Below are 14324 nucleotides of genomic sequence, written 5' to 3'. Positions count from 1 at the left end.
GCATCAAGGATATGGAAATTCTCATGTCAACATGTTGTCCTCATATTCTGCTTGCAGGCATCTGGTTGTCTACTGCAAGTACAGGATGCTAGAGTAGATGGGATTTTTGCTTGATGCAGCAAAGCTCTTGTGGTGTTTTTTTTTTTAAAAATTAACTATTGAGGAGAAAAACCATTAGATATCACACTAGTGACATGGTCTCCTGAAGGGTCTTATTCAAATCGGAGAGTTTAAATGAGGCAAAAAGGGACAGTGAACTAGAAGGGGGAAAGGGGCTCAAGAGAAAATGGGGACGGCTGTTCTAGAATAGGAAACAGCATGGCAAACATGGCAAAAGCAGGAGTAGGAAGTAATGGAAAAGAGGGTGGAAGCAGACAAGCAGTTAGAACAGCAATAAGGTAAAGTTTTAAAAAAATAGGTATGTCTACATGTGCAAAGGGGGAAAAAAATATTTGAAGTCAAAGACCAGAAGGCTGCAAATACTTTCTCCCAGTCCCTCCTCTGTTCTGCTCATTGTAGAGAGAAGCAAATGCCCAAAGTGAGAGATGAGAAAACAAAATCCCAAGGATCCTGCAATATATGGGGCCTCCTGCTTAATGGTTTGCTTCTCTTCATAAGTGAGTTTGAGCCCCACTCCCCATCTTAAGGTGTGCAAAGAGGTAGAGAAGGAGTAACAGCCCAAAGCAAAAGACAGCCGGCTGAATTTCAAGTTCCACTGAAATTAATGTCCCATTCACTACTTGTCCTACTGATACCAATAGGACTTAGGTGTGACTAACTTGATTGGCATTTGAGCCAATGTCTCAAAAGCCCAAGGAGTTTGAAATAAGTGCATGAATCCAAGGGTCAGCGCAGAAATTGTGAAGGATGGCAAAGAAATTCTTGGGTTTTTTGCATTGTTGTATAAGAACACTGCTGAGGTTTTTTTTTTGCAAAGAGCCATTAGGAAACAGAGTAGAGTATTCAATCAGACCTAGCCTTCAGGAGAGTAATGAAAAAGATCTAGCTCTTACCTTGGAAAGAACAAACCGGTCATTGTTAGGATTTCTGGGATCCTGCGGCTTGTACCTCATGGTATGGAAAAACAGCACAGACATGATTTCTGCAGCACTGCAACATGACGTTGGGTGGCTGCAAATCAAAGCACACGGAGCGTTACAACTGCAGCCTCTTGTCAGGTCACATTCCTGTCACTGAAACACCAACATGCTCATCCTTCCAGGCTTCCACAGGGAAACGTGCCATTAGAAGTGCCTGTGAGAACTCCTTCCATCTACTATCATCCTAGTGTCCATTAGCTCTGATCAGTTAAGAGAAGAGGATGTCGTGTTATCTCCCCCAAAATGGATGCCGAAATGTAAGCTTCAGTGACAGAACACCTTGAGCTAGTTTCTCTCTGCTAAGATCAAGAAAGAGCATCTGAATCAGCAGCAATTGTGTTCATGAAGTTACACATTCACCTACTTTTAGAGAAAAGCTTCATTTTCTGTGAAAGGCCCAAGGAGATCTCCTTGACCTGAACGAAGCCCTGACAATACTTAGGTATTTTGGAAAAATGGCCCCTCGCCTATGGTTTATTATACGTGGCTAAAGGGTATTCGCCACCTAGATGCCGCTGGACTCTACTTCTCACCAGCCCCAGCCAGGATGATGGGAGTGTAGTCCAGCAATATCTGAAAGGACACAACTTTGAAAGAGCACTTATCTGACTAGATGTTAAGTTTTAATGAGCACTTATAAAGGAAAATTAAGCTTCAGAAAACAAATTGGTGCATTATGACATTGAATATGTTTTCTCTCTTTCGAGAGCACAAGTTGAAGGAGATTTGCAGCAGGGATTTCAATGACATTGTGAAGGAGCATGTCATCTATGATTTTCTCCTGAGCTTCAGGGTAGGGTTTCAGTTGGTTTGCAAAATAATCATGTCAGTACATTACTAAAAGGAAGATGAACAGGAGAGATGCCCTTTCTAGCACTGCAGATTATTAGGCTATTTCAGGACAAGAAACAAGTACGATTCTGTTTAACCTAGTATAAACTTGAAGTGGCTTGCTTTCTCCTCCTATATATCCCAATGTGATCTTAAGGATCAACAGCAAACAATTCTTGTAGTACCACACCTGAGCATCATGTTTGGGCAGCAAGAGAGATTCTCCACAGTTGTTAAACTACCGTATTTTTCGCCCTATAGGACGCACCGTCCCATAAGGCGCACCTAGTTTTTTGGGGGGGAAATAAAGGAAAAAAATTATTTCCCCCCCAGGCGCGGGGTTGGGGAAGCCCGAGCTTCCCCCGACCCCAGCCCCCAAACAGGCAGCTCTCTGCAAGCCGTGGGAGCCCAGTGCTGGCTCCCGCTGCTAGCGGAGAGGTCCGCGAAGCCTGGACGCGCTGAGCTCAGCGCGCGCAGGCTTCGGCATGCAGGCACCTCTCCGCCAGCAGCGGGAGCGCTCCCGCTGCTAGCGGAGAGGTCCGCGAAGCCTGGGCCCCTGAGCTCAGCGCGCGCAGGCTTCGGCATGCAGGCACCTCTCCGCCAGCAGCGGGAGCGCTCCCGCTGCTAGCGGAGAGGTCCGCGAAGCCTGGGCGCGCTGAGCTCAGCGCGCGCAGGCTTCGGCATGCAGGCACCTCTCCGCCAGCAGCGGGAGCGCTCCCGCTGCTAGCGGAGAGGTCCGCGAAGCCTGGGCGCGCTGAGCTCAGCGCGCGCAGGCTTCGGCATGCAGGCACCTCTCCGCCAGCAGCGGGAGCGCTCCCGCTGCTAGCGGAGAGGTCCGCGAAGCCTGGGCGCGCTGAGCTCAGCGCGCGCAGGCTTCGGCATGCAGGCACCTCTCCGCCAGCAGCGGGAGCGCTCCTGCTGTTTGCGGAGAGGTCCGCGAAGCCTGCATTCGCCCCATAGGACGCACCCAGATTTCCCCTTCATTTTTGGAGGGGGAAAAGTGCGTCCTATAGGGCGAAAAATACGGTAATTTCTTTAAGAGGTTTCTAAAAGCCCCGACTTGCCTTGAAAAGAAAAAGAAAAACCTCAATAGATCTGGCTTTTGAATAGTGGAGTGGGAATTCCTTTCCCGCCCCACTTCATTTTTCATTTGTGAACATTTGTCATACCCTTTTAAGATATTGCCTACCCTGAAAGATTATCACAGGGAAACTAGAAATTAACATTTCTAGGGATTGGAGAAACTGAGAAAGCAAGCATTACCCTGCAGTGAGATTTACTTTGTCTCTAAAAGACAGAATTTATAAGAATGCATACAGTTAATTATAGATAGTATAACAGCATTCCATAAGCAAGGCACCTGGATTTCAGAATTTGGACTTATCAATAATATATCATTTATTTTAATATATTTAACAGAATTTTACAGCTCAACCCTATGTAAGATTACTTAGCCCTGCTTCAAGTGTAGAGAAACCTTTTGGCTCCACAGGCCAGATCCAACTCATGGGCCAAATTTAACAAGTGAGTGAGGATGCCTACCTGCCAACCCACATTCTGTCACAAACAATATCAAGGATTTTTGCCCTTTGAAATCCCAAAGTCAGGACTTCAAAGTTTGTAGGAGGCAGGAAGGCACTGCTAACATCTGTTTCACTACAAGGGTTTTACAGTGAAACAGCTGCTGAAATGAAAAAAAAGGTAGCTTTTAGCAGTGCTTTGCTACCTGCTGAGAGCTCTGAAAGTGCAGCCAAACTCAGCAGATTTGGGTGTGTGAGGGAGTTTCCTGTAGGATCACCCTTTCTTTGCATCAGCCAATGTACCAGGAGGGCAATCCTGCTTAGTGCTGGGTACCAGTTTTGTGCAGCATTTCAAAGGCCCCCCACCCTTATCTGTATGACCCTCAGGTGTTGGACAGGTGAGCATGGCTTGCACAAAATGGCTTTGCAGTCCAAATGGGGAAAGTTGGCAGGCCAAAACTGGCCCCCTGGGCTGGAGGTTCCTCCTTCCTGTCCTACTGGGTTCAATGAGGCTTAAAAGGTAAAGGTAAAGGGACTCCTGCCCGTTTGGTCCAGTCGTGGATGACTCTGGGGTTGCGGCGCTCATCCAGTTTTACTGGCTGAGGGAGCCAGCATACAGCTTCCGGGTCATGTGGCCAGCATGACTAAGCCGCTTCTGGCAAACCAGAGCAGTGCACGGAAACGCCATTTACCTTCCCGCCAGAGCGATGTCTATTTATCTACTTGCACTTCGATGTGCTTTCGAACTGCTAGGTTGGCAGGAGGAGGGACCGAGCAACAGGAGCTCACTCCGCCGCAGGGATTTGAACCACCGACCTTCTGATCGGCAAGCCCAAGGCTCAGTGGTTTAACCCACAGTGCCATCTGCGTCCCAATGACGCTTACTCCCTAGTATAAGTGTATTATGGACTGCAGAATTAGAGTAAAACTGTTTGTAAATTTATGGCTGAAATCTGTGACCTAGGATCACGCTCAATTTTAAACATGACTAGTCTAAAAGCGTCAGTAGCTTGTAATGATCCAGTGGAATGAATTGTCAGTTGTACTAGCTGACATGCTATAGGGCAGCTATAATAGTTAACAGCCAGAAATCCTGTTCATAGAGTAACGGTCTACTAGTTTGGCTGTCACAAGGCATTTTTCCCTTTGACTACATTTTCCATGCATGTTAGCATTTTAAAATCCTAAATCCAAACACATGATACAACAGTTGTATGACACCCACAGGATTTAAGGCTATATAATGTGCTAATTATCAAGCTGCCAATTAAATATTGCTTCCTAATCCAAACCCCTTTGGGAACAGCACTCTCGTTAACAATTTCTTAAAACACATGCAAATGCTTTTTAAAAAAAAAAAACAGGAGTAAAGGTTAGTGCTCATCCCTTGTTAAGTGCTTGCACGCTAGGAAATAAAATAATTAGATTTAAGTCACGACTCAAAAACATGTATTAGTAAATATTTACACATGGCTGTTAATCAGTAAACCTTACATGCTTGCTTAAAAGGCTTTCATTCCTTAAATCTTATAAATGTTATACTTAACCATCTCTCTAAAGAACTGCTGCTCTGAGGGTAAAGTTTTTAAATAAACCTATTGGTGAACATGTAGAAGAAGAAAAATTAAACAGGGAATGAAAACAAACATTAAAAAAATATTAAAGCAACCAATTAAAAACATTTTACCACAACAATTCTCAATTCCAACAAAGAATCTTGAGGCACCTTAAATGCCAGCTAATTTATTACAGCATATGTTGTAGTGGACAAGAGTCCATTTCATCAGACAAGACTTCTTGCTGTTTTGCTGCAGCAGACTAACACAACTCCCCTCTGGGCACTCAGATATAGATACAGATATAAATATATAGATATAGAAATATAGATATGTAGATATATTTGTGGTACGAGAGTTCAATAATTGTTAGCATTTTAAAAACATTTTAAAGCAGGTTTAAAATTATATTAATAAAATATAAAAACTGAAAATTGAGCTACCTATCCACTGGAAGGGGAGACGTTACATGTGCTTAGGATTGCAACCTTGGTTACCAGGAAGCAAGTCTGATTAAACTTGGCAAGATGGACAACGCAGTTCTAGCCATGTCTACTCAAAAGTAAGTCTTACTGAATTCAACAGGGCTTACTTACAGGTATGTGGGAGTATGACAGCAGCCTTAGGATTAGATTGCTAAATACTGATATTGCAACAAAGCACACACTAAGCAATAGTGTTCTGCAAGTACCACTAATTTTCATAAGACTTCTGCAAAAGGCTTCAAGCAGATTTCAAAATGAACTAAGGTGTTGCAGAAGACGTAGTAGAGCACATCCTCTACCTTTCAGCTTCCATCATTCAGTTTACAAGCCGGGCTACGCTCCAATAACTGAAATTCAACACATTCCATGTAAAAAACAATTCCTGTTGAAACTAGAGATTTTCAACTATTGGCCAATGTGCAAAATAACTTGTTCCCTATACATTTGCAAACAGCACTCCCAATACGGACAACATGTTTTGGAAAAGGAATGCAATTCTATGGGAATACATTCATACGTAACTTCCTTCTTGCAATTTCTTAAAAAATAAAATATTCCTCTGAAACTACAATAACCATTTGTTCTTTCCCCCCTAAACAAAGAAAAAAGAAAATCAAACCTCTCTTCTTTCAATCGTCAAATTCTATTAGTTCTGGTCAAACTGCTTGGATTAACACAAAACAAACAGAGCTGCAATACCAAAGATGCCTACTCAGCATGGACAGTTGATTAAGCAAAAACGCACCAAGTGCCAGCGGGTGGGGTGGAATTATGCAAAGGCAAATATGACCAAAAGGAGTAGAAAGGCGTAACAACGTGAAAGCATAAAACAACCAATTTCGGCTTTTACCAAGAAGAGACATTTGGAAACATGCACCACAATCTTGATGGAGGTTGTGAACCCATGTTTAAAAAAGTCACTTATTCCAGAGGAAGCAGTAGTCAAGAGACTACCTTGAGTTGCTGTACTGAAAAGGACCTTCAAAAACCAATGTGATTGCTCAGGTTGAGCATGCAGGGCCAGCTGGGTAGGACAGCCAGCAGCCTACAGCCACCAATCACCAGGTCTGTGAACTCAGGGCTTGTGCTGAAGGCAGGGATGCTTCAGGAAGTTGCTATCACTATGCAACATGGTGCAGACAGCACCTAGCTCTATTTCTCCTTGTCATCTGAATCCTTGACCAGTGCCCAGATGCATGGGAGGCATCTAATGAAACCAGCGTGGCAACATAAGGAACTTACAGATGAGCTGAGATGTAAGAAGGGAATGAATAAGAAATGGGAAACCCCAAAGGAAGAGTATACATGAGTTACCAGCAGTTGCAGGGAAAAGGTCAGGTGGGCCAAATCTCAGACTTGCAAGAGAGGTTAAAAATAATAAAAAGCTCAGGAGTCATCAGCAAAAAAAAGCTAACGCTATTCTAGGCTGCGTCAACAGAAGTACAGTGTTCCAGTCAAGGGAAGTAATAGTCCCACTCTATTCTATCTTGGTCAGACCACACCTGGACTCTTGTGTCCAGTTCTGGGCACCACATTTTAAGAAGGATGTTGACAAGCTGGAACATGTGCAGAGGAAGGCAACCAAGATGATCAAGGGTCTGGAAACCAAGTCTTATGAGGAACAGATTAAGGAGCTGGGTATGTTTAACCTGGAGAAAAGGAGACTGAGAGGAGATATGATAGCCATCTTCAATTATCTAAAGACCTGTCACAGGGAAGATGGAGCAAGCTTGTTTTCTCCTGCTCTGAAGGATAGGATTTGAACCAATGAAGTTACAAAAAACAAAGAAAGAGAGACTCAGGAAGAACTCTGACAGTAAGAGCTATTTGACAGTGGAATGGTTTCCCTTGGGAGGTTGTGGACTCTCCTTTGTTGGAGGTTTTAAAGCAGAGGTTGGGTGGCCATCTGTCATGTATATATAGTTGGGATTTCTGCATTGCAGGGGGTTGGACTAGAAGACCCTTGGGATCACTTCCAACTCTATAATTCTATGAGGACCAGTAAGTAGATACTGAATCCAGACAAGAGGGAGGTCTTGTAGATTAGTAGATTGCTTTCTCTGGAATTAGGTAGACAGCCTGTTCTGGGTGCAGTCAGAGTCCCCTTGAAAAGGCAGTTACATAGTCTGAGCATGCACTCATTCATCATTGCCACTCAAGGAAGATAAGTGTCTTCATGGACAAAGGCTGACTCCTTCTTCCAGCTCTGGATTGTTTGTCACCATCGCCTACTTCTACCTCTGGCTCCTCCCACAACTGGCATGTTACCTGCCCCCTGGAGGCCATGAGACCCTTTTAAGACTCTACTAGATGGCTCAGTCTGGACACAATAGGGAAAGAGGACTAAAAGACTACCTAAGCGTCCTCAGGCACTTTTCTGTTAGTGCAAACAAAGAAGAGGGTAGGGCATATGAACTGGAGACTTGCAGAGCCCCATAACATGATTCATCACGCATTTACTTCTGGCCATTTTCTGCTCCCAAGGAGTGGCAAGAATTGATATCCATCTATTCATTCTACATCTATTCATTCTAGTATCTGGCCCCAGGGATAACAAAGGAGGAATTAGATCTTGCCGAACTGAGTACTGAGTCTCTGCTCCCTGCTATTTACTAAAGGAACTTTTCAAATAAATATTGATTCTGTATTTGGATGTACTGTACAATCACATTGTTCCCATCTCTTAATTTCCCAGTCACTAGGCTTTGCAGCCTCACAGTCTCCTTCAGACAGAACTCCAACTGACCTCAAAAAATAAAACAGGAACCACCTTGATGTTGTAAAATGGTAAATATAGTTATTGCAACACCACACCGAGAATATGAAAGGCAACTTCCTTCTAAGGGTTCTGCTTTATGGTTAGGTACTTTCTTCCCCTGCCCCCAGAACCTGCTCCATTTTTTCCCCACTCATTCCATATACTTCCTCAGAAATGGTTTTGCCTTAACAAGTTTCTTTGTTACAAGAGATGTAGCAATTTGTGACAGAGTCACATTTTAACGTGCATAAAAATTAGCATAGGCTTTGAAAGCACAGAAGAGCTGTGACCAAGGCTGAGGAATGCTATTTGCCCTCAACTAGAGGCACACTCAAAATCTGGTGAATCCAAACTGCCTCTCTATCCATTTGCAAGCTCTTAAGTTGATTGCTAAAGAATGCATGATATATATTTGGGAAGTCTGAAGCTGAATTAAAAAGAAATAGAGATTGCAGAATGAGGCTGCATTGCCTGCTCTGGAGAGGCATGGCATTGACAGAATCAATTTGCTGCTCTGGATCCAGATTTGCTGCTTGAAACTCAGCTGGCAATGGTGGCTAGTTATAAATGGTTTTTGCGTGCCCAGGCAAAGTCCCCACCCCACCCCTCTGGGAACCAGACCTCAGGATCAAGCAGGAGACACGACAACATCCTTAGGGATTAAAATGGCCACAACTTTATTGAATTTCACATGTAGGAAACCTTGGCACAGGCACTGGGTGTGTATCCCTCTCAGCCCCCCTGCTGGGGGTCTGAGGCAAGTCACGGTCGAGCAGGAATATGGGGCCACTGCAAAATGTGTGTTTACGCAACTGGCTCTCTCCCACGTCGCTGGGGGGAGTTCTATGGCCCACTTGTTGTGCCCCTGTGGACAAAGACTCCCCTCAAGACCCCTTTAACAGGGTACCCTGGTGTCGCTGCCGCAAAAGGGATAAGTCACCACTTTACCCTCTTTCAGTTGTTAAGACTAAAGGATTCTGCCCAATGCCTAAAATCGCCAAAGTTGTAACAATTGCTATGGGGTAGACAAAACCTGTAGAGCAGGGGAAATTCTTTCCCAGCTGTGAGAAAACAGCAGCCATTGTACAACCATATCAACACCAGAGAACCCAAAAGGAGAAAGGTTAGCCTGTAAGAAAAAACAAGATTAGAGGTAAGCTCTGGCCCCTTTTTATGCTTCTGGAGCGGACCAGAGTGAAGCCTGCTCCAACTCAGTCTACTGCTCTTGCCCCACCCCCAGGCTGCCGCGGATAGGCCAGAATTTGAATCTGGGTTTGGTGGGAACCCATCAGGCACTGCGGCAGCCAGGAGGGTGGAGCAACTGCCCGCGGAACAGCATGGCTTCAGAAGGATGGTGAAGCCGCACACCGAGTCACCAACACCACCCATAACCAATATAAAGTAATTTTGAGCTCCAACTGGGAAAATAAGGTTTTTGCCACCTTCTACATGACTTGGTGAACTTTAGGATCAAGCAAAACACACTCCTTTCAAGGCAAATCAGCACAATGATTAGAACTAATATCAGTTTTAAAATACACGTGCATTTAAATTCTTGCTGTTGTTACTTCTCTTACAAAGGGACTCGTTATAAGGCTGTTCACTGTTTGTTCCGAACTCCTCTTATACTGTGAGCTGCCCTGAACACAACTACAGAGAAAGCATCTAGTAAGAGTTAGGCTATGAAAGAGGAGAACTATCCTGTGAGCAGAATAGAGCACCCATGAAGATGCTACAACTGAAGTCACATGTGCACTTTCATTTTCCCCAGCTTTTCTGCCTTAATGGTGCACCAAGGCATCAGCCATACCTATGGTGTGTCAATTCAGACAATCATGGAATTACAGCTAGTACAAGCAAACTCACTTCATATCATGTTCCCCGTTGTAATTTTCAGTTCCATTACAAATCATGGTTTCTCAGGGCTGATGTCACATTGAACCAACGTTAAGGTTGAACTATGGTGCAATTGTTTTAATTCATTCAAATTCAAAATGGATCCATCACTTTTCTTTTGTTGCAGCTTTGTTACCCAACACAAGGTGGAAGGGTTTACATTTATATATGTATGTATTATGATCCCTAGTCCTTCAGATGGACCTCAGAACAGAATGTGTGGTTGTCAGAATTTAGCATTCCATTTAAATGAAATTCAGTGCAGGAATGCCTCCAATGATGGCATTTTCATGCACCTTACAAAATTCAGTGAGATCACTGCAGACAAAAGGAATTTAAAACGTGGGCAGATGTTTCAACCTTACAGAAAACTTTTGCTTTTAAAAATTAAATTTTAAAATGTGACAATGTGAACCTTAAATAATATAGCACACACAATCAACAGAAAATGAAAAAAATACAATCCTTAGCTGAAACAAAGTAAATATATTGTAAAGAGATTTTAGAAAATCAATGTTTGTCAATGGAACATTAAATAAACCTGTTTGATGTGGGGAAATAGCTTGATTTTCACATCAAAAGACAATGGATTTTTCCCATCGCAGAGTACAAGCAAAACTAGACTAACTCTGGAATCTGCAGACAGAGCCTAAAATAACCTCTATTCTAAAGCCTGAATAAACTGCCCATATGAGACTTCAGGCATTTGAAAAATAATCCCACTTTGGCGAACTTGAAATTTTGCCGATAATTAGTTACGACTGTTGGGTACAAAAGAAAGAATTTGGCCGAAAGCATAAATTGTTTTTCTTCCAACTGTGTGTCAAGAGAGCATTCCTGACTTCCCTTTCTGTCATATCATACGCATGAAGAACCTTATATCCCAATTCATCTGTGTCAAAATTACACTGTCAATATTATACTCTCACGCTTTCTGGACGCTCTGATTTTAGCTGCCCACTTTAGCTGCACATGATTAAAGCAGACAGCATTATGGTAGAAGGGCTGATTCTGCACGCTATCCACACTGAGCCAAACATTTGGACACACACACGACATGCATAAACAAACTGTATGAGTATAATCAGAAAAGCCCCTATACAGTATTTAAGAGCAATTAACTCCATTCTCTTTCTAAAAAATAAGCTTTTGAACCAATCTATATGATGTAAAAAGGGTTGCTATGCAATGAGCCCTTTATCAAAACATATAAAACACAAAAATATTTCATCAACACAAACATCCAGTGTTCAATGTTTTATCATTCTTATTCATTTTTCACAGCCACAGGTGAGGTAATAATTTTCACACCCAAGTGTATTTGCAGATAACTGCTGTATATATAGTTCTGATCTGTATCTTCCAGGGACAATTATTACATCCAGCACAATCCTAACATTGGTCTATTCAAAAGTTGCCCCATTGAGTTTAATGGGACTTACTCCCAGATAAATGTGTATAAGGCTGCAGGCAACAGATGAAAATGGGTTTGTTCAGCTCCTTGGAATTTACACAAATCCCAAATTCAATCCAGCTACAGATGAAGCAAATAAGCTATCTAATTCTATTTGCACCTTCGCTATATCTGCAACCTTCTAAAGTGATTGGTAATGGCTACATCTTCTATCCAAAGAAAATCCTCCATTAAATTGTATGGCTGTTGAAAGCTTTAGGTTGCCAAACCAGGTTTGCTTATTACATGAGTTGTGAAACATAACTGACACCTAAAGATTGCTTTAAACCTGCATTTCAAAACCTAGTGGAAGCTCTGAACCCATTTTGCAACTCAAAATTCAAGGTTTCCCAGTAAGAACAAAGATCTTCAGCTCTATATTTTACTTATCATTACTGCTTTTTAAGAAAAGGGAAAAAACAGGTGGTATGCAAATAGGTATGTTTAAGATATCACTAGCCCATTTGGGCAAAGCTGTGAAATTAATTATTGCTCCAAGAGAAACACCCTATTGAACTCAAATACAATGTTTAGGTAACAGTGTACGCACATTGTGGCTTGATGACCGATGCATAACTCAATAGATTTCAACAGTCAGATCTCTGCAGAAATCCCCAGGACTGCACACACACGCAACTGTAAGAGGCAAGATTTGGACCAAATTTCATCCAGAGGCACAGAAGTCCACACAAACAGCTGGTAGTGTCAAGGCTGCTCGACACATTAGTAGCCTTGTTCTAGAATCATTGTAGCAGGACCAGGGAAGGAAAGCACAACTATCTTCTTGGGCTACACAGTACTGTACTAAAGAGACACTTAAGTAGGGGCTACCTTTTGCTAGCTAGGATTATTAAGAGTGAAGGGACGAGACGAGAACTTATCCATCTTATGGGGTGAAATGCGAATAATGGTACGATCTGCTTAAGGAGACAGCAAGTACATTTTCCTACCTTCAGGCAGTTGGATAATGCTTTGATATGTTGTGGGTTGGAGCAAAAAATAGATGTTAAGAGAGTTGACCCCACCTTGCTCAGAAAATGGTAAGGGTCTGTTCTTAGGAGGATAGCCAGTACCCAAGTAAGATCTACCCTGGGATAATGGTGGCATGGGACAGAAGGCACCAATAGAGCAACTTTCTGCCCCCACCCCACACTGTGGGTGGGAAACGTGGGGCAAGATCAAAGGCGGGCAGCCAGTGCTGAATATGTCAGGCAGACTGCTGCCATCCCTCCGTGAGTTCATTTCAGCCGACGCTCAGCTCTGGAGAAACAGGCGTCTATTACAGGGGAAAGGCATGCAAACGGTGCTCGGTTCAACCTTTAGCATCTCCACTGTAGGGCTGGGAGAACCTCTCTGCCTGGAAACCCCGAGTGCCTGCCGACTGCCAGTCCGAGTCGCGCAACACTAAGCTAAGACCAAAGGTGAGGCAGTTTTCCTTCGTCGTGCTAAGCAAGACAGGCTGCCTTGATCCCTCATCTGCGAGATCCGGGGCCTTCCAAGAGAGAAGGCGTGACTGGCCGGCAGGCGTGTGAGCCCCGGCACTTCTCTGGTGAGGGAGATTCGCTGTGCCTGAGTCGAGCCCGGCTCCCTCCCTCCCTCCCTTCCTCTCCCCCTTGGCTCACCCGGAGCCAGCCGCGGTGGTGGCCTTGATGGAGTTGATGCGCAGCCGATTGGCCGTGTCCTTCAGGGCCTGCAGCGTCTGCTGGTCGGGCTTGTGATAATCCTCCATGGCGAAGCAGGAACGTGGCCGGCGGCGGGCTCGGGTTGCAGGCGGCGGCGGCGGCAGGAGCTGGAGCGTGTGGCGCTGGACAGGCCCGGGCTCGGCGACTGAGGCAGGAGAGGCGGAGCTGCTCGGCCGGGCGAGGAGGGGCCAGGCGCCGGGGCCACCTCTGCCAGCGGCGCGCGGGCGGAGTCCTGCCTGCCTGCCTGGCCGAAAAGCCCCCGCCTCCCCAGCAGCGCGCTGCCTGCGGACTGAGCTCTCCCGCCCGCCTGCGAAGGCCAGCCGCTCCCCTCGCGAGGAAGAGAGGCGCGGCTGAGGCGCAGAAAACAGCCGCGTCCTCTTCCCTCTCGCTCCGCGCGCAACGGGAGCAGGGCGCGGCTGAGCGCCATTTGCGCAGCGGCGAAGTGGAAAAGACCAGGGTGCAACTCAGCCCGCGTAGGGCGCAGGGCTTGCTTTCTATCCGGCCCGCCAGGTGCTGTTGGACTCCGGCTCCCATCACCCGCAGCCAGCACGGCCAATGGTGAGGGATGCTGGGAATTGGAGTCCAAGAACACCTGGAGGGCCCGCAGGTTTCCTCCCAGCCCCGCATTGTAATGGCATTCTGTGCTTGCGATGTTGCTTGGCTTTAAAGAGGAGCAAACTAGTCGGTTTGGGGGGGAAATGCTCAAAAATTGAGAGAGAGCCAGTGTGGTGTAGTGGTTAAGAGTGGTGGACTCATAAACTGGTGAACTGGGTTCGCTTCCTCACTCCTCCACATGCAGCTGCTGGGTGACCTTGGGCTAGTCACACTTCTCTGAAGTCTCTCAGCCCCACTCACCTCACAGAGTGTTTGCTGTGGGGGAGGAAGGGAAAGGAGAATGTTAGCCGCTTTGAGACTCCTTCGGGTAGTGATAAAGCGGGATATCAAATCCAAAACTCCTCTTCTATTTTTCTTGAAAAAGAGGCGCTGGAAGTCACCAGGAACGCCTCCCAAGTTCTCTTAGAATGGCAATGAGGCCCACCTGA

At 45.0% G+C, this 14324-nt stretch overlaps 1 protein-coding gene across 2 annotated transcripts in view; it reads right to left on the bottom strand.

Moving 5' to 3' along the window:
* The window catches only part of TKT (transketolase), a 35872-nt gene extending 22265 nt beyond the window's left edge, over positions 1-13607 (bottom strand). Inside the window, exons 1-2 of one of the 2 annotated variants that reach the window (XM_083421474.1) lie at positions 13222-13607; positions 1014-1131 (exon numbers count right to left, since the gene is read on the bottom strand). In XM_083421474.1, the coding sequence (XP_083277600.1) occupies positions 1014-1131; positions 13222-13328 (225 nt within the window). In that variant the 5' untranslated portion in view covers positions 13329-13607. Of the gene's footprint in view, positions 1-1013; positions 2170-2956; positions 8763-13221 lie in introns of those variants that run through there. The other variant, XM_083421473.1, reaches the window with a different exon arrangement.
* Between the last annotated feature and the right edge of the window lie 717 nt (positions 13608-14324).

Source organism: Podarcis tiliguerta (assembly GCF_965153285.1).
Source record: "Podarcis tiliguerta genome assembly, chromosome: 2".
NCBI lineage: Eukaryota > Metazoa > Chordata > Lepidosauria > Squamata > Lacertidae > Podarcis > Podarcis tiliguerta.
Note: the sequence above shows the minus strand (reverse complement) of the source record. Positions and strands in the feature narration are given on the sequence as shown.